The sequence below is a fragment of the Cyprinodon tularosa genome, unplaced genomic scaffold (assembly GCF_016077235.1).
Source record: "Cyprinodon tularosa strain WSP-4 unplaced genomic scaffold, ASM1607723v1 ctg70, whole genome shotgun sequence".
NCBI lineage: Eukaryota > Metazoa > Chordata > Actinopteri > Cyprinodontiformes > Cyprinodontidae > Cyprinodon > Cyprinodon tularosa.
This window is the reverse complement of record NW_024039452.1, coordinates 4063873-4088466: the sequence shown is the minus strand read 5'-3', so window position 1 is coordinate 4088466 and position 24594 is coordinate 4063873. Positions and strand designations below refer to the sequence as shown.

Genomic DNA, 24594 nt, shown 5'->3' with positions numbered 1-24594 from the left:
ACAACCCGCACCGACTTGATTAAATAAGAGACACCATGTTCTGGAAACGTGAGTCAGTTACCTATTTCTCCTCTTCAAGTATCAAATTCCCCACTGAGCCTTAACTGACCGCAGTGTCTTCCCCTCACTTTCCAGTTCCAGTTGAACAGTGTTCAGAGCTACACTGGACTCATCTCATCCTTCTCAATAAACCTATTAAACATTTCCCTGGTCTCACTGTGTTGGTTCTCTGCATGTGGGTCAGAGTACTTGACAAAATCATGACACAGCTTAAGCCAGATGTACGAAGAATGTGGCACAAAAGGTTGGCATACGTTGGATAAGTTATTGGTAAGTTATGAGCACGATGAAGTGTGCTAAAGCATGCCGACATATGGCGAGTATGTCGAGAAATTTTTAGCATGCTCAAAATTTCCCGCCGTATGCCAGAATATTCTCCTATGTGGGCCATAAGTTACAGGTAAGTTATCTGATCGTTGACACACACTAAGTGTAAGTTATTTATAAGTCGTGGCATCTAACTTATGCGAAACCTATGAGTAACTTGTGCATAACTTGTGCGTAACTTATTAAGAACTTGTCTGCAACACAAACGTATTTGACGTGTTCCAGACGATCGCAGAATGTGTTTCTAACTTCCAGCTACTGTATAATGGCGTATTGGTATAAAAGGGGTTCACAGGAGGAAACTGTAAGTTCTCCTCCAGACTTCATCCCCATCATAAGGTGAGCCAGAAGGTGAGCGTGATGGATCCTCCCTGCGTTCACGCCCACCACCAACAAACCTCCCAGCAGACATGACGCTGAATCTGCTTTTTATGCAGACCAGGCGCCTCCAGGTCCAACACTGCTCTCCTCAGGACACTGACTTGTGACATTTCATGGGCATTACGGTGTCGTGCGTTATCCATAAGTTAGGCTGTCGTTGGACATAAGTTCTGTACTCATTATGATTACTCTATGTGTACACCCAAAATTGAAAAAAAACAAACAAAAAAACAGAAAGTTCAGCGTATGCCAGCGTTTTAGGAGATTCTAGGGGTCAGTCATATGCTGGCTAAATTGGCAAGGTGTGACAAGGCCCTAACAATCGTGTTTTTGGACTGTGAGAGGAAGACGGAGTACCCACAGTTCCCACACATGCACAGGGAGAACACGCAAACTTCATGCAGAAAGATCCAGGGCCAGAAATTGAACTCAGAACCTTCTTTCTGCAAGGCAACAGTGCTACAAACAAAGTAGACCATTTAAATAAATGAATTAAGATTTTTTACACCGATGTACATTTTGGCATATAATTATTCATCAGCTCCATTGTAAAGAAGACATGGAATTTCGCTCAATTCCATCATTTGAAGTTTAGGTTATGGTTTCTAACAATACTTCTACTTTTACTAAAATAATCAAGGTTGTACTGTAATAAAGGTTAGAAAGGTTTATACATTATGTCCGGATCAAATCAGCTTCAGAACCGGCAAGGAATTCCACTTTGGTTTCCCGTTGCTGTCAACGAAGACATGATGATGACTTCCCTTTTTTAACTCTTAAAGAAATTGAAAGTGACAAACTTTATATGTCAGCCTCTGATATGATGACACAAGGTTTAGCTTTAGATCAGAAAGAGATGCAGAACCTTTAATAAAGACGGGTCTCATCTAGGAGAGCCGCCTCTGCGTAGCAGTCATTGAACGATTGCTATGCCTCCCAGCTACAAATAACATAAAACTAAAACTGCATTTGAAGACTTTTAGAGCTAAGAAGCCACATTATTATGTGCCGTGGAAGTGCGCCTGCACATTCATTAATCAGCACCTGAGGATCCCTCCGTGCCCTATATCTGTCACCATTAAGTAGCCTGCTTTAACGCTTGCATTTTAACTGACAATTTCACTCTAATGAGATGCTGAACCTTAGTGAGGAAGAGAGATCGGGTTAAAACACCACGTGTTCTTCTGGATTCTGAGACCCTTTATTCCTTTAACCAATTAATAGTTAGAAAAATGCTTCTAAGAATATTGGGGCATTGTGGTTAATCAAATGTGTACTGTTCACTTTCAGTTCATGTATCAAGTGAGCAGTTTACATAATCAGGCCAAATGTTACAAAATTAGCAGCATGCCAGACTGCCCGCTGCTCATATTTCTTGTCTCTTCACACTGTTCTAGCAGGATTCCCACTTTGCTGTGAACAAAACAGCCATGTCACAAATGCTCAGCTGAAAGATTCAAAGGAGATATATCATTGCAAAAAGGGTTTTGAAAATCATGATATAAGGCTTGGTATTGTGCAGAAATTCAAGCAGGAAAAATTTTGTGTATTTTATATTCCCTTCTCCTTTTTCGATCTCCGCTGCAGGGCTGTAATACGCACCCTTCCGTCCTTGCAGTATGCCAGCAGTTTGTCTTCTTCCTTTGGGTGGAAGATGATCGTCTCTGGTGTGAAGGCGACTGCCTGTCGTTGGAAGGAAGAGCCTTCGTCTGTGCTGATGAATAGCATCTGATCTCGTTCATTTATGGACGAGCCAACCATGACAACCTGAAAGACAGCAGAAGATTTTTTTCCTTTTTAATAAAAACAGATACTTCTTCCCCTGCTTAAATGGACAAGCAATGAACATAAATGCATTTTGTGACTACACATGAACATTTACTGCGGGCCAATTTAAAGTTCAAAAACTTTTTTTTTTACATCTTAAGAGGCGGTCGACCTTGGATTGATTATCTATTTAGAGTTTTAGAGCTCATAAAGTGAAAGCATTAAACACAGGGCAGACAAGGACCTCCCAAAGCACATTTCATCGTTATGACCCATTTAAAGTGACCAATAGCAGAGATCGATAGAAATTAATGATCCAGAACCATTTATTCGTCGTATAAAAGCAGTGGAAAGCTGTCCAGTAAGGGTTTGTTGCTGTAAATTATGATCCTAGTGATGTTTATAACTTTTTGTGGTCAAGTATCAGAATATACTCAGTCATATATTTAAATATTTTTTATTTAAATGATACAGAATGCCTAGAGGAGGTATGGAAATATGAAGTATGTTTTTAATCATTGGACATGATCCATGTACTTTGGTTGAACTGATAGTTTTCTAGTTAAATTAAAACCTTCATATGCTTCTGCATGAAAAGTCTCATTCACCCAGCAACTCTCAGACCTTTGCTACACTAATTAGCGCAGACTGCAACACAAATATCTTTTAGAAATATAATTATGTCATAAAGCAAAAATATTTTAGTCAAGCAATGACTCCAAAAACATTGTTGGAAAATGGATAGAAACCATTTTTTTTTATTTCTTCACCGGCAACTTATTACTTTATGAGACGTATTTAGTAAGATTCAAAACAAGAGGCACATAATTTCTTGTATGAACAAATGACTGCAGGTGTAATTAGCTGGTGTGAGTTATCTCCTAAAAGTGAGCGCATTTGATAATGGGTGCAAAAGTATAACGTGTCAAGATTTGGTTTTAAGGTTTTTGTTTGGACCCAAAAGCAGAAGCTGAGAGGCAGGGGTGAGATCTTGGAAGGTTTAACGAAAAATCAGGCAGCAAAAACAGGAATCCAAAAATCCAACTTAAAAATGTAAATCAAAACAGAAATCCAAAAACAACAACATAAGAATTGAACACTAACCATCAGGGGGGAAAAGTCATGAGGAGCCAGGGTAGGATGAAATAAGATGAGGAACCAGCAAAGAGGGACTGCAGAGGGAGTGTATTTATGGCTGACTGAACAAAGGTAGGGCTAATGAGCTGATAGGGAGCAGGTGTGATTAGAGCTGATGAGGAAGCCAAGGGAAAAGAACACAAGGAGGCAGCAGAGGACAGACAGAAAAACCTAAGCAACTTAAATGAATCCAGACACATCAATAAAGCTAGAAAACAAGGAAAAACCTGGCTAAACTTGAAACTGAAAACTTAAAGAAAAACAACAGAACCAAGATCGTTACATAACGTGAATAAATGATGCAGGCAGATATAAGATAAAAGAACATTCTCTGTTGAAACAAACAATTTGAAAATAAATCAACGATCATTTCAATTGTCACAACCAGACATAGTCATTGTCTATGTTTCAGAAAGCATTGTCACCATGAAACATGGTTAACATCATCTTCCTCAACACCCAAGATTTTTTTTTTTTTTATGAATAGATACTCAAGAATAAATACTCAAGAAGTACTCTCAAAAACTTTGGCCTGATAGATATGTCATAGCGTGTCCTTTTAACTGGTTCTATATTAGACTTTAGTGTCATCTAGTCTAAATATCTTGACACCCACAAAATATTAACTTTATTCTGTCGGTCATTGCAGCTATTTGCCCACTAACCACAATCCCAGTGTTCTGTCAGATGAGCATACCCAGTCAGACCAACATACCCATAGTCAATACCCATTTATCCTTTTAGTTTTGTACATAAAATACACTTTGAACTACCTGAACGGGCATGTTTTCCTTTAGTCATGTACAAAAAACCAATTTAATAACTTACTTTTTGGCATTTTTTGAAGAGTATGGGGATCTGACATTAAATTGTTTTGTTTTTTTGTACACGACTAAAGGGATACACGCAAATCTGACTTCTTGTGCAAGCATATTGACTATAGGTATGCTGGTCTGACAGAGTATGATGATCTGACAAAACACCAGTTATCGTGTTTACACATGACTTTAGACACATTTTCCTTTAGTTGAACAGGCCTTATAGTGTCATTCATCTGTCGGTAATTGGCTAAAGTTGACAGTTTGAAAGATTCAAAAAGTTATTTGGCACAGACTGCAATTTTTCCCCATTGTTTTGGGTGATATATTTAGGAGATTTAATCATACAGTAAGTTAATGTTTGAGTTTTTTCAATAGAACTAAATTACTTTAATTGTGTGGTTTTTGAGGCTACTGTAAGGGAAGTGTGAAGGACCAAATACATGGAAGCATTGTTAGAAAGGAATAGGTAGAATGGGTCTTCAAGAATGTTTTATTGTTATCTTTTCTAATATAATTCACTTATGGATAGAAAAGCACACAACTGAACTCAGCCTTGCACTGTGATGTTTGAACCGAACAGAACACTTTACCAAACATGAATTGGCAGTTTACCCTCCATTTCCATCCATTCTTTAAGCGTACTGACTCATCAAAAGTAATGTGGTTTGTGTTTTTTATTTAATCACTTCAAATAGTTTTTTCCCTTCTTCTCTATGCTTCCTTAAAGTAAAAAAGGTTCAAATAAGCTTTGCGCTTGCAACACACTTATCTGTGAAGCTGAAGTAGTGCTATTTCTATATTATGTTAGAGAAATTAAATAAATTTATACGCCTAGAGACTCACATGCACTAAGTAAGCGTGCACAAAATATTCTTGGTATTCTCATCATGACTGCAATTAGGCAGCGTGTGAAGAACGCCTCACATCTTTCTGGTTGGAATGCTTAAGTGCTCTGTGTCAGCCTGCGGAAGTGTGTGTGTGTGTGGGGCTCTTAGGAGCAGCGCGGTTAAATAATGACAGTTACTGCTTTGTTTGTTACCACAACATTTTATATAAAAGTAATCTCTAAACTTCTTCAGGTTTTTTTATGCATTAATTTTGTCCTTGTAAGAAGGTAGTAGAAAATCTTTGGCATGCCCTAAACAGTTAGGGTCATAATATAGAGCCCTTCTAACTTTAAGGACTTCATCATATTATATAACCCTGTGGTGTTTTGACCCAATGTTGAAGGTTAAAACTGTCTGGTTTCCAAAGGATGTGACAGTGGTGCGTAAGTTGAAGATTGGTTTAGGACCCAAATGCAGAGACCAGGAGGATGAGGTGAATCTTGTAGATTTAATGAGTAACTGAGGAAAAATCCAAAATACAAAGAACCAAAAAAAAACTGTCAACATCAGGGAAACTCACGTGGGGAGTCAGAGATGAGGAAGCAACTAACAACAACAAGGAACCAGCACTGAAGAACCGCACAGGTAGAGTATATATGGGTGACAGAAGACTTACATAATCAGATGATATGGAGCAGGTGTGGATGGAAGTGACTAGAAGGTAACAAAGGGAAAGGAGACAGGCACAAGGGGGCAACAGAGATTAACTAAAGGCTGGCTTAAATATAACACAAAATGGAAAATAAACCAAAGATAAACAAAACTGTATTACTTAGTGAAAACTGTTAGGTTTATGCTTTATACATCACATGCATTGTTACTTTGCTAGCCGGTTTAGAGAGAGTAGATGGCCTTCCTTCACATTGTGGATGTCACTGTGTTTACGGAGGTCATCTAATCAGGACAGCCTTCATGTCTTTAAAAATACACAGGATATGGGAACATCTTGGAGCCGGACTGATAGAGGAGAGCTGTCTGGAATCCTTGGGCATGGATGGATGTCAGTTTCTGATACGGTCAACTTAGCATCCACCTGGTGCAACACATAGACTCATGAGCTATAAGAAGGAGAAGATGGCCTTGTTCGGGGTTCAATCTTCGCCGGACGCTCGCAGACGTGATTTTTGAGCCCACAGCTGTGCAAGCTCCAAGCATTTTCTCTGTCCTGTAATGACCTGATCTGGAATAAACTCTGTTACTTTTTTACTCCTGTTTTTATAGTCCTTTTTTATATGATTTTACCCAGTTTGAGTTAAGAGTAGTAAATAACTTGCTCCCAGGAAAAGAACCGTGAGGAAGCCCCGAGGCGCAACAGCTCTTTAGGGGACATAACTTACTCATTTAACAAACTAAAAACTCAAAGTCCCAAAAGGGGAGAACCATAACACTGCGGGGCTGCCAGGGAGAACCTCTGTGTGCTTGAACCTGAATCCTACCAGAAGTACTATAATGAGCAACAGTAGTGTAAGAAAGCATTATTTTTAATCTTAATGTCTAGACGGCCATATAAGACAATTGTAATGACAGAAAGCAGCCATATTATGGCAGTATGAGGACATGACATGAGAGCTGAGAGGTTAAATAAAGTAATAAACCACTAAAAGTTAAGCTAATACTAACCTCTTCTTTATCTAATCACCTTACCTTGTTTTTGGGTAAGGAGGTTGAAATATTAAATTCTTTCATGTCATTTTAATATCACACTTATATTTACAATAGCTGTTCACACTAACAGTGTGAACAGAGTTTGTTATTAGACAAAAAGTCCAGTAAATGTGATTCCCAGTCAACACATGTATTCTTTTACTTCCCAACTCAACCGAATCCGTTTTGCTCTTCATCAGCTGCCTTTCTGGAAGGTCCACTTCGCTTTATGTTCACGGTCAGTTGATGCAACAAGGGTGAAAAATAGAATATATTTTTGAGAAGCCAGGAACATCAGAGGCCCTCCAGAAATGCACTGCGGGTTGACCAGCAGAACCGCACTGACCGACAATAGGGTTGCCGAGATCAGCTGAAAGAACTTACGCAACACTCCACCACACAGTGGAACCGAGGAATCAAAATAAATATTAATACAAAGTGAATTTTGTTTTATTATTGTTGCAAACCAAAAATGGGATGGAAATAAAAGAAAACAAAGATGCAAACCAGAAAATAGGTTTTAAAAGTTTTTTTAAAAAGTAGCTTAGCTGTTTTCTCAGATTTTTTTCAAAATATTTTACTTATATTTCATGCTTAAAATTTTTTTTTTTTTTGTATTATAAAATCTCTTCTTTTAGTTCTTTTTTTTCATTGAGCTTTACAAATTTCACTCTTTTGAAATAGCATTTAACACATGATGTGACATCAAGTGCGCCCATGTTGAATGGGTCCAATTTAGCTAAAAATCTGTTATATTCAAAATGGAGTATTAGATACTCAGAAGCTACCAGCATCCAGATTGATTCTGACAACTCTGGTAACTTGAGGTAGGGTGAAGAAAGTAAAAACCTTGTTAAGTACGAACACCAGCTATGAGAATGAACAGAAAAGTGCTGCAGTTCTGCGTTTTGGCCACAGGGGGCAGTAGTATTAGAAAAACACATCATGCTTTTCAAAGTTTATTTTATGTTAATTTTTTTTCAAATTCTTAAACATTCAAAAATTCTTTCCTAACTTATAATTCAAACCTTTTCAAAAGAGTTGCATCTGTTTTCTTTGTGCTTCCAATGATTTTCTCTTCATTACAGCAAACACACATAGCTGGCATATGATGCATAAAGAAAAATAAAACAACTGGCCTTTATTGCAAAAAGTTAAGCAATTGCCATGGGGTATCTAACCTGCAACTGCAGTGACATTCAGTTTAGAGTGACAGTCTTTCCAGATTCTGACATGCTAGGTTAATTGGTTCAAGCAGTTTTCCAAGTCTGTGTGATGGGAAAGGTGGCTATGTTTAAAAACAACAACAACTACAAAATTAAACACCCCCAGCATATTGAAAAGTGATATTTTAGTTTTAAACAATGTCAGGAATAGTTTTTGTTCTGATTGAATCTTTTGGTACCCATAGACCCTTTGAACTCTTTTCCCGTATTTCTGCTGTTTCACTGGTTTCCTCTGATCACTGCATTATTTTTACTGCATTATTGTGTTTATGTGATTCATAGACGAAAGACTCCCTGTTTAAACATATTTTAGCTCCACTGAATGCAGAACATGAGCACCTTCACTGTAGCAGATGTAATGATGGCCTCAGAGATCCTTTTGTTTGGTAAACAGATCATATTTGTATGAACTAAAGACAATTAAAATGTTGAAACCTGGTCACCACTGGATTACAAAAAATACATTTAAAACCCGTGCACATGTCCTACAGAGCTGGCCTGCTGAATATTTATTCTTTTTTTTCTTTTTCCCACAGTAAAACATTTTAATAGCCTTGTTGCAGAAAATATAACCATAAATCTTGATTTTTTTTTTGTTTGTAAAACAAAAATAAGGAATCAAAATTTCAGCAGGTTATAACTCGAGTGTATACAAAAAAAACCCCACCAGTTTTAGGACAGTTATTTATTTTTTTTTACCGTTCAAGCCTCAATGCACCAGTCTAACTTCTGACAGATGTCTCTATGTGTGGTTTTGCTTGAAGTCCCTGAAGGACAGGAACATCCATCAGTTGAACCTGCATCTGTCAGCATGTCTCAGTTTAAAGGACATCACTCAGTTTAACCTCTCTGACAGATGGACATTCTCAAACAGACGCCTGCTACCACATCAGTTCTGACAAACATACAGATCCGACCATCCAACAGATGTACGGGGAGATGTAAATGTAAATCAGCTCAATATGAACCTGATGGTGTTCGCCTATAAGCAAAGTTATACCTGCCACCTCGGGAGCATTGATCCAGAAACTGTTAATCAGATTTGACTGCAGTGAAAATGTGATTTTATTTTTACATTTTTTCTCAAATAAATGTAAATGAATAAATGTAACTAGTTAGTAGCCACCTCTGGACTAGGCTGTATAAGTAATTGTGAAGGTCTGTACTTGTATAGCGCTTTTTAATTACCAAGGGCTCCAAAGCCATTAACACTAATATCAGTCACCCACCCCTTCATACACTATTTTTATTTTATTTTATTTATTTTATTTTCACAACAAAAACATAAAAATAGAATAATGTTTCACTAAAAAAGAAAATGTGATGGACAACTGCCGAAAAACCCTCAAGGGGCTTAATGAGTGGCAGTCTCCATAAAAACAAATACATTTCACCATTTCAGACATCTATATGATATTGTGTAAAAAAAATAAAAAAAAACATTTCTTTGTATAAAACTATTTAACGTATCATTTAGACCACAAATCCATATGGAAAGTTCAGACAACTTAGTAGCAGCAATTTTACTCTCCGTTTAAATTGTTCTTTAGAAAGATTTGTCAGTGATGTGGGAAGATTGTTCTATATCCTTGATCCTCTGTATGATACACTAAACTGTGTTTGAGTTGTACGAGAGTAAGGAGGCCTGATAAGACAACTACTACGAGTTGGATACTGGTGAAATTCGTTATTAAAAGTAAAAATATTACAAAAGTGCTGGGGAAGTAACTTTTTTATAGAGCTATAAACGAATAAAGCTATTTGAAGTTGATTCACTCGATAAACACTAAGGCCCCGTCCACACGAAGTCAAAACGAACACGAAACGCTAATATTCTCCAGAACGTTTGTCGTAAAGATGGAGACGTAAAATAAATGTGAGCATCCACACGAATGCATGAAAACGCTGCAAAATGTATGCCAGGCCTGTAAGTGGCGCTGTGGTGCCAAAGCAAAAATAGGCGACGAAATGTTCAGCATGCGCACTAATATTTATACATGGTTGCCCTGCGGGTCCATTTTCGTGGTTCAGTCAAATTCAGGTGCTGAACTATGTCGTCGATATTGCTCTGTTCTTCCTGGAGATATTCCAGAAGAAGAAGATTCTGTTGTAAGCCCGACAGCAGGGTGACTGCATGAGCAGCAACCATTCAACACAGTACGGCGCCATTGTTGTTGTGATACTGTGTCGCGCATGCGTGTTTAGAGGCGATGCTATGACGCATGTGTGTAAGAAAAAAAATGCGGTTAGAGCTTAAAGATGGAAACGCGAAAACGGCGTTTCAAAATCTTCCCACTCTGAAGGCTGAATAAAAAAAAGATTGTTTACAGACCCCCGAAACGCCGGCTTCGTATGGATGAGAGGCTGGTTTGGTGAAAAATGTGTGCGTTTAGGCCAGGGTTCGGCTTCGTGTGGACGGGGCCTAAGAATACTTGCCTGAGCAAACAGTGGTTGGGAGGGGTGTCTACGATTTACACAAAATATTAGTCTTAAAGCTCGCTTCTGAAGTCGAAAAACAGATTCAAGTTTAGTTGGGTGGGTGCTAGCCCAAGCAACATTACAGTAATTAATATATGGATATAACATTGCATAATATAACATAATTGCAACTTTTTTGTTAATCAGGTGCTGGATTTTTCCTAGTATACCGACCATTTTGGCTATTTTTGTACTTATGGCACTAATGTGAGGTTTCCAGGATAAAGAATCATCTAGAATAACACAGAGGAAACGAGCAGATCTAAAATTATTAATAGAAGTATTATCAATTTGAATTTTCATTGGAGATTTAAATGTACCTAACTTATAACCAAAAAATATATAACTTGTTTTTTTTTATGTTAAGTGACAATTTGTTGGACTTGAATCAAGAGGATAACTTGTCAAGCTCTTCATTAACTACCTTTATTAAAATTTCAGGGTTTTTATGGGAGTAAAACACACTTGCATCGTCTGCAAATAAGATTTTAGAAAGTTTATCTAAAACATTAGGTAGGTCATTAACATATATTAAAAATAACAGGGGACCCAAGATGGAACCATGGAACACTGATGGTGGTACGCTACGTTACTATAGCTATAGTTGCCTGGATCTCACTGGCAGAATAAGACTGCCATAAATCTGCACCACAAGCTCGCTGACTGCCAACAGAAGGCAAGGACGTATGGAGTAATGTTTGTTTCTATTATTTTTGCAAGTAGAAAAAATGTTTTGTAAAAGGATATTGTAAATCACAATTCTCTTTAATTGAATTTTGATTAAATGCAAGGCAGAAATTAAACTCTGAAAAAAGGTTTAATCAAATTTTTTTTGAAAGTTTTGAGAGCAACTTTTAAAATTGTATGTTTTCAAACTCTGTATATAATTAATTTATTTTTACAGAGTTTTCATTCCCAGATTTTGTTTAAATTCGAGAACTTTTTTTCAGATTTTTCATTTCTTTTTTTAAATATATTTTACAGATTTTCGCAAATCACATTACAGGTGCTGGTCATAAAATTAGAATATCATGAAAAAGTAGATTGATTTCAGTAATTCCATTTAAAAAGTGAAACTTGTATATTATATTCATACATTACATACAAACTCATATATTTCAGATGTTTATTTTGTTTAATTTTGATGATTACAAATGACAACAAATGAAAATCTCAAATTCATCATATCAGAAAATTAGAATATTACTGAAGACCAATAAAAACAAAGGATTTATAGAAATGTTGGCCAACTGAAAAGTATGAACATGAAAAGTATGAGCATGTACAGCACTCAGTATTTAGTTGGGCCTCCTTTGGCCTGTATTACTGCAGCAATGCGGCGTGGCATGGAGTCGATCAGTCTGTGGCACTGCTCAGGTGTTTTGATAGCCCAGGTTGCTCTAATAGTGGCTTTTAGCTCTTCTGAATTGTTGGGTCTGGTGTATTGCATCTTCTTCTTCACAATACCCCATAGATTTTCTATGGGGTTAAGGTCAGGAGAGTTTGCTGGCCAATTAAGAACAGGGATACCATGGTCCTTCAACCAGGTACTGGTAGCTTTGGCACTGTGTGCAGGTGCCAAGTCCTGTTGGAAAATGAAATCTGCATCTCCAAAAAGTTGGTCAGCTGCAGGAAGCATGAAGTGCTCTAAAACTTCCTGGTATGTGGCTGCGTTGACCCTGGACCTCAGAAAACACAATGGACCAACACCAGCAGATGACATGGCACCCCAAACCATCACTGACTGTGGAAACTTTACACTGGACTTCAAGCAACGTGGATGAAGTGCCTCTCTTCTTTTCCTCCAGACTCTGGGACCTTGATTTCCAAAGGAAATGCAAAATTTACTTTCATCAGAGAACATGACTTTGGACCACTCACCAGCAGTCCAGTCCTGTTTCTCTTTAGACGCTTCTGACGCTGTCTGTGGTTCAAGAGTGGCTTGACACAAGGAATGCGACAGCAGAAACCCATGTCTTTCATACGTCTGTGTGTGGTGGTTCTTGAAGCACTCACTCCAGCTGCAGTCCACTCTTTGTGAATCTCTCCCACATTTTTGAAGGGGTTTTGTTTCACAATCCTCTCCAGGGTGCGGTTATCTCTCTTGCTTGTACACTTTTTTCGACCACATCTTTTCCTTCCCTTCGCCTCTCTATTAATGTGCTTGGACACTGAGCTCTGTGAACAGCCAGCCTCTTTAGCGATGACCTTTTGTGTCTTGCCCTCCTTGTGCAAGGTGTCGATGGTCGTCTTTTGGACAACTGTCAAGTCAGCAGTCTTCCCCATGATTGTGTAGCCTATAGAACTAGACTGAAAGACCATTTAAAGGCTTTTGCAGGTGGTTTGAGTTAATTAGCTGATTAGAGTGTGGCACCAGGGGCCATCAATTTTGAACCTTTTCACAATATTCTAATTTTCTGATATGATGAATTTGAGATTTTCATTTGTTGTCATTTGTAATCATCAAAATTAAACAAAATAAACATCTGAAATATATGAGTTTGTATGTAATGTATGAATATAATATACAAGTTTCACTTTTTAAATGGAATTACTAAAATCAATCTACTTTTTCATGATATTCTAATTTTATGACCAGCACCTGTAAACCCTCACTCTTGATGTACACATTGACCAATAGTGTGTTCCAGATAATGTCCAGGATGACCTTTAGAAATACAGTCCAATCTATAAAATTGTATCTGGAAAACTGAAATTTGAAAAATAACATTTATCAAAAAAAAAATGTTTTTATTTCGAGAACGAGCAAAGTTACTCCCAAAACCTCTTACAATTTAATCTGTGGTTTGCATTTTTTTTTATCTCAATTTACAAGAATTATTATAATTTTTTTTTATTGTTTGCCTGCATAACAATAGCCATAAGGTGGAGGAGGTCCTCTAAAGGACACAATGACTGAGGGAGCAGGGCTTCAACCTGTATAAACTTTTACGTCCTGAGCCTCCATCGATAGAAAGATTAGCTTCTGCTATTATAAGTGAAAATATAAGGAGAATATTAACCACTTCTGTTTCTTGATTTCTTAATCAACGGACAAGATTAAAAGCTAAAATTCATTACAAAAATAATGGAATGGCATTTAACAAATTGTTCTGCCGACAAACAGAACAATTCCCAATATGTCACTTTGTTAAAGTCTTTCTAGCACACAAAACGTTTGAGTGGATTCAAGATTTTTTAAAGGATTGGCAGCTTTTTCAGAAACTCTAGCAGTTACATAATGTGCCTACAAGAGGAACTCTTGTCAAACTATAAGTGCCCCTTCATGGCTTCGCCTAACTGAGCTTGATTCTTCAGCTTACAAATAGGGCAGTGAAGATTTATTGGACGCTAGAGCAGCAGGGACATTAAAAAGGACTGACTTCCCTCCTTCATAAGAATCTCCTGTGTGTTATAACTCATGGTTCCCTCCAGCAGAGTGCTGCTATTGTGTGTGACAGATAAAAGCGGTCTAGAACCCTCCTGTCACTGCTCTGGAAACCACCCGGGTGCAATCTATTAATAGGGCTAAAAGAATCCCATCTATAAGATGCCAGCTTGTCCTGTCTTTGAAAGAAACCAGTGTAACACCATATGGAGCATGGTCAATATGTTTTATTTTCAGTCTAGTCTAAAGAGTGGTGATGTGCAACTGGGTTTCAGTGTTAAAAACCAGCAAAATTGAACGTTAATTGAAAAGGTCTGAAAGCTAAAGAAGACAAGTGCATCGTCTTCGAAAGATTTAACTTTCTATTAGAATCTGGTGGCTAATTCTTATTTCTCATTGAGACAGGAAGGGTGTACTAACTTATTTTTTTCAGGTGCTTCATTGAGAGTCTAGAAATCATTCTTTTTCCCCACAAAATAAAAATTTTCTAAATGGTCTGGTAAGAAAATTGGCTCCTATCCTTTTGTATTGCTGGGATGGAAGCGCATGGGAGCTTTGTTTAAACAAAGACTCAGTCAAGCAGACATACAAATGTCATGGTTCAGGTCATGGCTGTTAACTTTAAAGTTAAAAGGTGTTTCAAACATGTGTTGCACATTATATGGTCCCACAGTGAAGAAATACGGTGTCTTGCGTAAAAACGTTGGACTTTTTCACACTCTTTGTGTATAGGCTCACATAATGTCTTTCTGCAAGAAAGAGTCAGCTTTATTCAAGATGAAATCTAAAGTGGGAAATATATCTGTCCTTTAGAAATCCCTTATTGAGTAAAAACAGTAATGTGTAGAACCCAGCTGTTCTGATTTTTTCAAAGAAGAAAGGGCAAATATTTAGTCTCATTATATGCAAAGCTGTCAGAGACTTACCCTGAAGGGCCGACAGTTGTAAAAGTCTACAGTCAGAATAGTTGAATACACACTGTTCTTACTATCACACACACTTGCACACACAGTGAAGACCATGTTGACTCTAGAGTCTGACACGGGAGTGGATTTTCACTCCTGTCCCGTCCCACTCCCACAGAAAAAAATTGTGTCCCGTCCTGATCCCGGGCCAGAGTAGAAATCTAAATTCTTTCCCGTCCCACTCCTGGTGAAATTACTCCCACTCCCATCCCGCTCCCATTCAGAATGACTCCTGCTCCTGCACCAATCCCATTCTTGTTGTCTTTAATAAGATTTCTGCCAATACATTGAATCTGAATTTCTATGAAGGGTCAGTTAAGTTCCTGTTTCTAACTGTAGTAACTGTTGGTCCCTCTATTGTTGTTTTTGAGCGCGGGTGAAAAACTCAGAGCGGAAGCACCGTTGGTTTTTGGGTCGTGTAGTTTTTTTGACTCGCATTATAGTGTAGGCTTCAAGGAAAAAAACTACAAAATGGCATCGCAGTGCCAGTACTGGATTATTTTTCTTTCTACTTTATTTTATTTTTTGGCATCAATCCTAGTTTTTTTAAGTTACTATTGGTTTGCTCCCGCTCCCGTCTGCTCCCGTTAATGTTTAATCCTCTACCGTCCCAATCAAGTGATCGTTACTAATTCTGACTCCCATCCCACGGGAATCCCGTGACCCGTGGGATTCCCGAAAAAATGTCAGTCTCTAGTTGACTCTGATTGACTTCCATCAATTTTCAGTCATTTTCAACCTTTCAACCCTAACCATTACCAATGCAACCATTACCACGCCCTAACCCTACGCCAATTGACACCTTAGCCCTAAACCTAATCATTAGCAAAATAGTTTGCAAGTACCTGAAAAATCTCCTCACTTTACAACAGCTGGTCCTCATTATGATGGTGAAATAGGAAAAATAGTCCTCACTCTGATGGCTAGATATTTGTATGAAAATATTATCTCTGTCATGATTTGTGGACATTAAGATCTAAAGAGAAGTTCCATCTCCTAATCAGACCCTGTAATACAGTGAAAGGGTGAAGTCAGAGTAAAAAATATGCAAGAGGGGGTAACGCCATTGGCTGGAAGTTGGAAGGGATTTCGCTGGGAGTTGGAGGGAAGTAGGCTTCCATTTAGAATTGCTGCTACTGTATTTTGATTTGATTGTATTTGATTATCCTAATATATAAATCTCTCCTTGGACTAATACCAACATACTTAAGCTCTCTTTTGCATAGATCTAGTAGTTTACATTTTTTACGCTCTAATGACTTTATTCTTCTACATGTTCCTCGTGTTCGAACTGATAAAGGAAAGAAAGCATTCAGTGTGTTGGCTCATACAGCGTGGTTTCAGCTCCTGTCTGAGCTCAAGATGTCAGACAATATTTCATTGGACTTATTTCAAGCGGTTCTTAAAGATAGACAACAAGCTTCTATGAAACAGTGTAACTGCTATTAAATTGTTTTTATTGTTTTATATTCGTGCATATGTATTAATTGGTTTTATTTTGTAATCAGGTTGCAGTGTATTGCAGATCTCTGCCCAGGTCCCCCTTGAAAATGAGATCCAGATCTCAACGGGGTTTACCTGGTTAAATAAAGAAAAATGAAAAAAAAAATGTCCATAACTTGCCCGAAAGTTTGTGTCTATTTCCAAAATATGAATAACTTCAACTTCTGCGATACTTCAAAGACAACATCATTCATCTGTTTTACTCTAAAACTTAGCTAGTTTGGTGTTATTAGGGATTATTTCCCGCAAATTGTACAAAGTGTAGGTTTAGGGAAAATATGTTATAATTAGGAACCAAAATCAAATCTTCAAATATAAACCTGATCTCTACATTTGCTAAACGATGTAGGTCAAATCCAAAAAAGACAACTACAATATTTCTGGAGCTTCCAATCGCATGTTTTCCTTTCTGAAGCATATGTAAATTCCTGTTCCATGGGGAGACTCTGCCTCATGAGACGACAGCTTACTGAGCCTTGCTCTATCGGGGATTGACAAGATGCCACCTGTCAATCAATCCAATAGGCTTGTCATCAACTGAAAAATCTGTGATCAAATTTTGTTTCGAAGTGAAACGACATGTTCCTACAACAACACGACCCCCTTTTCTCTGACAAACATTGTGAGATTCAGAATTACGGCTGCACTGCATGCATAGGTAAAAAAAAGATGGTTGAATGTCAGCGAGAATGATGTAATAGAGGTTATTTTCAGACATATAAGACATTGAAACCACAAAAAGGCCTAAATCAGAGGCAACCATAGATTTGCTTTGTTTTTGTGTTTTTTTTTTACTCCCCAACACTATCATGTCTATCATGAGAAACCAAACAACAGCTTCATAAAGGCATGGCATAATACAGGAAAGCCAGTAACTTAACAAAGGTAACAAAGGGTTCCAATTTGGGATAATATTTCATTATATTTGACCTGGGGTAGGAAAAAAAAATGTTTTCCGATTTCAAATAAAAGCAAACAAATGATGCTGTATCTTTCAATTTAAATGAATACTGCAAAATCAGAGCATTTTTACTCAATGTTATCTTCCCTTTCAAAGCTTTTACCAGCCCTTAGCATAGCCAGCTTAACAATGACCTTAGTCATAATCAGTCTGGACTACAGTCTCAATTCAACTTGGTCAATATCTTTGATCAAGGCTATTTCTTTTTTCAAAATGTCAAAGGATTATGATAATCCCTCCGTAAATTGCATGCCCAGTGTTACATGTACGTTCTACAGCCTCTCCAGTGTTTGCTTAGAACCCTGAACTCTACCTCTTCTGTATTTTTCTCTCACCTCACAGTCACACTGCTGTGTAGGTGAGGTGAGAAATCCTGCATCTTTGGCGCACATGGGCGAAGAGGCTCCTGAATATTGACAAATACAAAGCCCTGTTAAGCCTTAAAGTGCCTTTGCAACACAAATGCATTACCAAGGCACATTTTGGTGCATCATACATTTTAAATGTTTCCATTTGCAGAGGTAACTGCCTCAAAATGTTGGTTGAAATGAATATTAAAACACAAACCGATCCTACAGTAGGAGCTAAGCCAACTTTCCCCAAAAAATGAAACACTTTTTAAAAACTTTGTTATAAGTTAAGCTGTTAGAATATGTCCTATTGTTCTATATAACCTTGGATTGTACCTTTTATGTATTTGTAAGAATCTAGTTTTGAAGTATTTGCGGTGGGAGCTGTAAACTTATGGCTTTCTTTATACCAGTTAAACATATGCTCTATAAAACAAACTCATGGGAATGAAAAGGAGAACACAGTGTGTGCGTTGACACTGAGAGTAAGAGTGAAGACAGACTGGCTGTCCCAGTTTCAACCCTGTTATCTGCTTGCTGCACCCTCCATCTGATGTGTTTTAAAAGCGCAGATATAATGATTGACAAGGGCTTGGATCCTCTCCAAATTTAGCAAGACCTCTTCAACAGTTTATATAAAAAATATTTTTAACATACGGATAAAAGTTGGAAGAGCGTTTAAGTTGAAGTGTTTATCTTGGTAGAACAAGGATCTACCTACCTACCTACACATCCATCCATCCATCCATCCATCCATCCATCCATCCATCTTGTATAGATCAATAAAGTCAGGTTGGGTGGATGTTTGACAGGACCCAAACGCAGACACAGAAGCTGAAGGTGGTTACTTGCAGATTTAATAAAAAAAAGTGGCTCTTAAGCCACGATGGTGCTGTGGCACCAGATGGCTGATCTCCGGATTTTTCAGAACATATTTAAAAAAAAAGAAATTAACATTCCTACAGCCTTAATCTCAGTTTTAAAGCAACAAACTGCCACTTAAAACTGTGTGCAAATGTATTAGCTATTCTAGACCTATGACTTCTAGGTTTGGTGCCCCGAGAGCAACTGTCAGCACTACACTGTTACATACTTAAGCAGCTTCACTGCATGTTTTGAAATTTCATTACAGACCAGCATATTGACAATTTGTTTTGTTTTTTTTGTTTGTTTTTGTTTACATGCACACCTCTAGATGAAATCCCACTTTACATCAGAGAACCAGAAATGTCCGATCAGGAAAGGGTCGTATTTCTGTCAGAAACTTTCAGCTTTATCATCTGTCATGTTTTAGGTGATCACTTGGGACAGATAACAAAAAAAAATTGGGTATAATTTAGAGATGACTGGGCTCAGGACTTCAAGCAGAGCTGAAATGTCTGAAAAATCACAGTCCAGTCCATTTTGGACCAACAACCATCCCACACTGATTCATCCCTCGAATCCAACCAGCATTGGTTCTATGCCTTTAAAGTCATTCCTTTTTTCTAATACACAAAAATATCTCCTTTTCCCTCTCCCCATAACTTGCTCTGGGTGTTTCGGTTAAGACTCAACTTACAACTATAATCCAATTCTGAGTGTTTCCATCTTGATTTATTTGTCCATTTCTTTGGATTTTCTCAGACTCCTTGTGTTCATCCCACCTTAACTGTCTAATGCCTTTATCTTTCACTCTCTAGCTCTCAGTGATGGATCTCTCCGTCTCCATTGCCCACCCTACATGTCTCCCTCATGCTGTCAGTGATAGACGTCTAGGCCTAAGTCCTCCATTAGAGGATGGAGACAACGATCAAACCTCAGGAAGGCTCTCTCTCTCTCTCTCTCTCTTTTTTTAATTACATTTGTCTGTCAAATAAAAAGTGAAGAGAAGACTGTGAGAGAGGAACCTCTAAGCAATTACTCTAGACTTAATTACATAAAGAAAAAAATCCCACCCTGCATTTGGGGAGAGAATGGGTGTGTGTGTGTGTGTGTGTAAGGAAGAAAACGAAATAGAGATGAGCGGGTGGAAATTCTCTATAGCTCTACATTTTAAAGATCATTATCTCCTAGAGCAGACTGACACTAAGGCCTCACCGGTCCTAACACTTCCACACATTAAGATGTATTTAAAGAAAGTTTGATTGTAATAGAGAATGTTTCATGATATCAAATTAATTCAGGGATTTTTTCGGAGTGTTTCTTATTAATTTAGCTTTAAGATTTGTGTTACGACTATTGTAGAAGTTAACGGTCACTACAAAAGGTTATTGCCAATTTAAAGGTTTGGTTTTCACCACTATAACCTTACACACTAGAGTATAAGTTATATACAAATTTTCCATAGTTCCTCTGTTTTTTTTTTGTATTTGTTGTGTTTACATTTGTAAAATGATCTAACGGATTTTATTTTAACTGGGATTTAGCCTCAATAACCAGACAACAGAACTATGGTGAAAAGGCTGCACCTCTATTAACATCGGCTCAAGTTAAGCTATAAATCCTTATTAATGACCGTTAACTGTAGAATGAAACAAAATACAATAAACAACGAAACAGAACCCGTCTGACAACATGAAGTAGGCAAGAATATATAAAAAAAGCAACACAAAATCAGATTTAAGTTAATCTGTTTAGAGGGGCTTTGAAAGCCATTGCAAGCCATTCTAGACAGAATGAGACACCTTTTGTCAATAATAATAATAAAATGAAAAAAAAAAAAACTGTTAAAATTCCCCTGTAGTGGCTGGTTTAACAAAAATGCTACAACAGAAAATTGATGACTCCTCCAGAAGGTCAGCCACAGGGTGCAACCATTTTTACAATGAATGCTGGAGGTACAGCTACGTAAAATCCACTGATCTCAGGTTTAAATTTTCATCCACAGATGTTGGGGTTAGGGTTAGCCCATGGGGAGGGAAAAAAAAAAACACTGGTATAAAATTAGGTTTAGGTATTTAATCTTCTGTTTATATTTCCTTACTGAACTGTCAAAAAATAGGGGGAGATTATTTTGTTTTGTTTTGTTATTAGTCTTTCAGAAATGTATTGGCAACAATATATTGGATCAAGTAAACAGATCGTAGAAAGCTAGAAAAACTTCAGACAAACTCTTTAGCTTCCAATATGCACTTCCAACACTGATGGAAATGGAACTAAAAATGGTTTCACATTGCGACTGCAGAAGGGTACCCCTTCATGATAAACCAAAGGCAAGTATTAAAGAACTGCGGGCTTTAATTGCCTTGTTAAGGGTTGGTGGCTATGATTAATAACAAGAAAGAGAGAGAAATATCAGCTGTGCTGCTGCCATCAACATCTTTGTTTATAGATGTTTGAGCTTGGCCTGTTTTTCAATGTAGTCCTGTTTCTCTGACTGTGACTAACTGGATGTGCTCTCTTCATCCTCTAGCATGGGAGCTGGCTCAGGGCTCGACTGCCTGGCTGTGTGTTTCCTGGACGGGGCCGCCTTTTGCAGCTGCTTTTTGTATCTCTGCTTCTGTCTCCTTGAACCCCAGTGGGCCTCAGCAGATGGCCGCTCACATTGAGCCTGGTTCTGCTGGAGGTTTCTTCCTGTTAAAAGGGAGTTTTTCCTCTCCACTCTCTTCCAAGCATGCTTAGTGTGAGGGATTGCATCCGAGTCAATGAGTCGATGCAATCAACTGGTTTTCCTTAGATAGAAAGCTTCGAATCCATTTGACCGGATGATCTGGTGAACTGTAAAGTGCCTTGAAATGACGTGTGTTGTGAATCTGCACCATAGAAATAAACTGAATTGAATTTAAGGAGACTGTGCAGAGATTGCACTTGTAGTGTAGTCCCAAGTATAAAAGCACTGCAAACCAACAGAGCTCCAACTCAGTTTTGCCGCAAAGCACTGCTCCTTTTCCACTGGTTCCACTTGCCATGGCTATACTCCATTTACTTTCCTCAGCCTTACTCATCTCTGAAGGTACCTACTCGCAATCAGGGCCAAACAATTTGGTAAAGGTTCTAAAAATCAATAGTGGAAATGTTTAAAAATTGGAGAAGTGGAATAAAGCCAACTGGAGTCGGTGAAAAGGAGCATATTTTGGCCATCCCCATGACTTTAGGGTGTTTACTTTGGACTAATGTGATTAAAACTGTAACTTTCTGAAAGGCATTTCAAACTATTATATTTGGCATGAAATGACACCTTAAAGAAAGAAAAATACCATTTTGGTGACAGCGATAGAGCCTTAAATGACGCTTCTGATCAGAAAATCCTGAAGAATTGTCTCTGACCAATGGTTGTGTCATAAACCTTAGACAAACCTGAGTTTTCAGCATTAAAACGATCCAAATCCTAAATTAAAACTTATCTTAATTCATCAATTGGACCGCTTGGTGATCTCAAACACCCACAACAAAAACAAAAAGAATAAATAACATTAAAAAAGGTTAAAGGTCTTTAACCAACTTCAATTGAAATGATTCTGTTTAAGACTGTTTCTCTTGCCTTCTGCTTTGATAATAAATACAGAAAAAATGTTTTGGAACGTATTGCAGTTGATGTGTGGGTTGTTAAAGCCTCCAAGGTCAAATTGCTATCACTTGCTTTTCAAAGTAGGTTTAAATGCAAAACTTTTCCTTTTATCATTGCTATCTTATAAAGCTAGTTATTAATGTTTTGAATTATATATTGCATATTTGACCTTAATCTTTTCATTATTTTTACTTGCAGATACATGAAAATAAAATCAGATTATCCGATAAGATAATATGGTGTTACATCTTCTTAGAAAATGAAAAGGGCAGATGTCAAAGAATGATGAAAAGCAGTTCAGTGCTACCCAGTACTGCTATACTCAGTCGTTGGGGACCTTGCCTTTTGACCAAGAAAGGATTTCAGGTATGTGTTACTGTTTTTTGTTTGGTAGTATCTATGAAATATTGGGTTTGACTGCATGCTTAATTGATCCTTTAAATCTTTTATAATTTTACTTAGTCATTTTACAAATTAGCTCTGGAAAACTGAGGTCCTTATTTTATAGGGTGGCTCAGGTTTTCCTGAGTTTTCTCTGTAGATTTGCTGTTATAGTCTTAGGCTGCTGGAGGACAAAGGCACTACCTTTCATTATGTTGCTTTATCCTATCTCTATTTTCCAATTCTTTACAATTGGTAAGTTTAATTTTATGTCCTCTCAGCTTTTTATTATCATAGTTGTTTCATCTGGCCTGGTTCTGTTTGGCTGTGGAATCGTCCTGCATCATAACATCTGCTGGGCAGCCGCTATTTAAGCTGTTTGCGCTCTCTCTCCCTTTTTACAAAAAAATTCTACAGCGATATGGTATCATTACATTTTTCTAACATGGAAAGTATTAAACAGTGTTGCATATTCCTTTTGCATGTCTACTTCTATCTCATTGAACCCCCAGGCAGCTTCGGCAGAAGGTGGATCCCGCTGAGCCTGATTCTGCTGCAGGTTTCCTCCTGTCAAAGTTTTCCTCTCCACTGTCACTGCATGCAAGCTTATTTGAGGGATTGCGGGAGAGTCAACAATACAATGAAACTATATATCAAATGTCACCACATGCTACAGCTGTCTGTCTCTGTAAAGTGCTTTTAAAGGTACACTATGCAACCGGTGTTGATTTTCCAGCGAGGCTCCCCCCAGAGGGCGAAAGTAAAAGTGCACTGTCATAAATATGCACAGCTGTTCTCCTGGTTTCTCCGTCAAGCCAGGCGTGGTTGTTTTGAGCTTAGCAGACAGGCGAACGCAACGAATGACTGATGCTGCGTTCACACCGCAGCTGGCGCGACAGAAGCAGCGAGTTTACATGCAACGTAACGTCAAGGCGCAGCAAAAGGTCCCGTGGCGCGTTTTGAGCAGCAGGCGCAGCACGTCTGAGCAGCTGAAGCAGCGCATCGGGCGCGTTTAAGCATCTGACGCAGGGAGAGAGACACAGCGCTGATGATCACTCCTCTTAAACAGTTTATTGACGCCTAAATTAACTTAAAATGCAGAAAACTGCCAGCAGAATATGCAGTTTGGATTATTTAGCTGAAAAACACCTACCAGCTGCCGTGGTGAACCGCGAGGAGGCGACCAGCCCAGAGGCTGCTGATGAAGGGATCCCTACTGTCGGCGCACCGCTGGTATGTGGGGGTCTGAGCGGCTCCGACAGAAAAAATATTGAAGGAAGGATAATAATCTGAATGAACTGACGGCACTGATTACGTTTTCAGGTGTATTTTCTCACTTAAACACATATTAAAACTACTTTATTCCCACTGATCACAGCAAATATGGCTGCAAGGCAGAGAAAGGATAGAGTAGCTCCGCCCAACGCGCGTCAGACACACTTTTGCACCGCGCAGCCAGAGCAGCAAAGCTGCTTCAGCCGCGCGTCAGAACTAACTGGTACAAGCAGCAAAAAGGAAGCAGCAGACGTGATTTTGCTGCTTTTGCTGCGTGAACGTAGCATAACTGCACAAAGATCGTCACTGTGCTAGCAACGAGAATGCTTTTAACTGGGGGCGTGTAGCAGTTCTCACCGTAAAGCAAGACTGACTCTCACGAGACTTCTGAGCCTGTGGGTGCGGGCCGAGGGCTCCTGCAATTGCAAGTGCGGTATTTCCCCCACAGACCACCAGGGCGGCCGAGAATACCTTTGTTCATCCTGAAATGAATCATTTAATCATCCATAACGTTATGGAACACATTAATTAACTGAAAAATGTTGCATAGTGTG

At 38.3% G+C, this 24594-nt stretch overlaps 1 protein-coding gene across 4 annotated transcripts in view; it reads right to left on the bottom strand.

Annotated features, from left to right (window-relative positions):
- The window catches only part of sorcs2 (sortilin-related VPS10 domain containing receptor 2), a 575552-nt gene that overhangs the window by 98923 nt on the left and 452035 nt on the right, over positions 1-24594 (bottom strand). For all 4 annotated transcript variants that reach the window (XM_038268465.1, XM_038268466.1, XM_038268467.1 and 1 more), the window contains exon 4: positions 2371-2535. In XM_038268465.1, coding sequence (XP_038124393.1) covers positions 2371-2535 — 165 coding nt within the window. The remainder of the gene's footprint in view (positions 1-2370; positions 2536-24594) is intronic.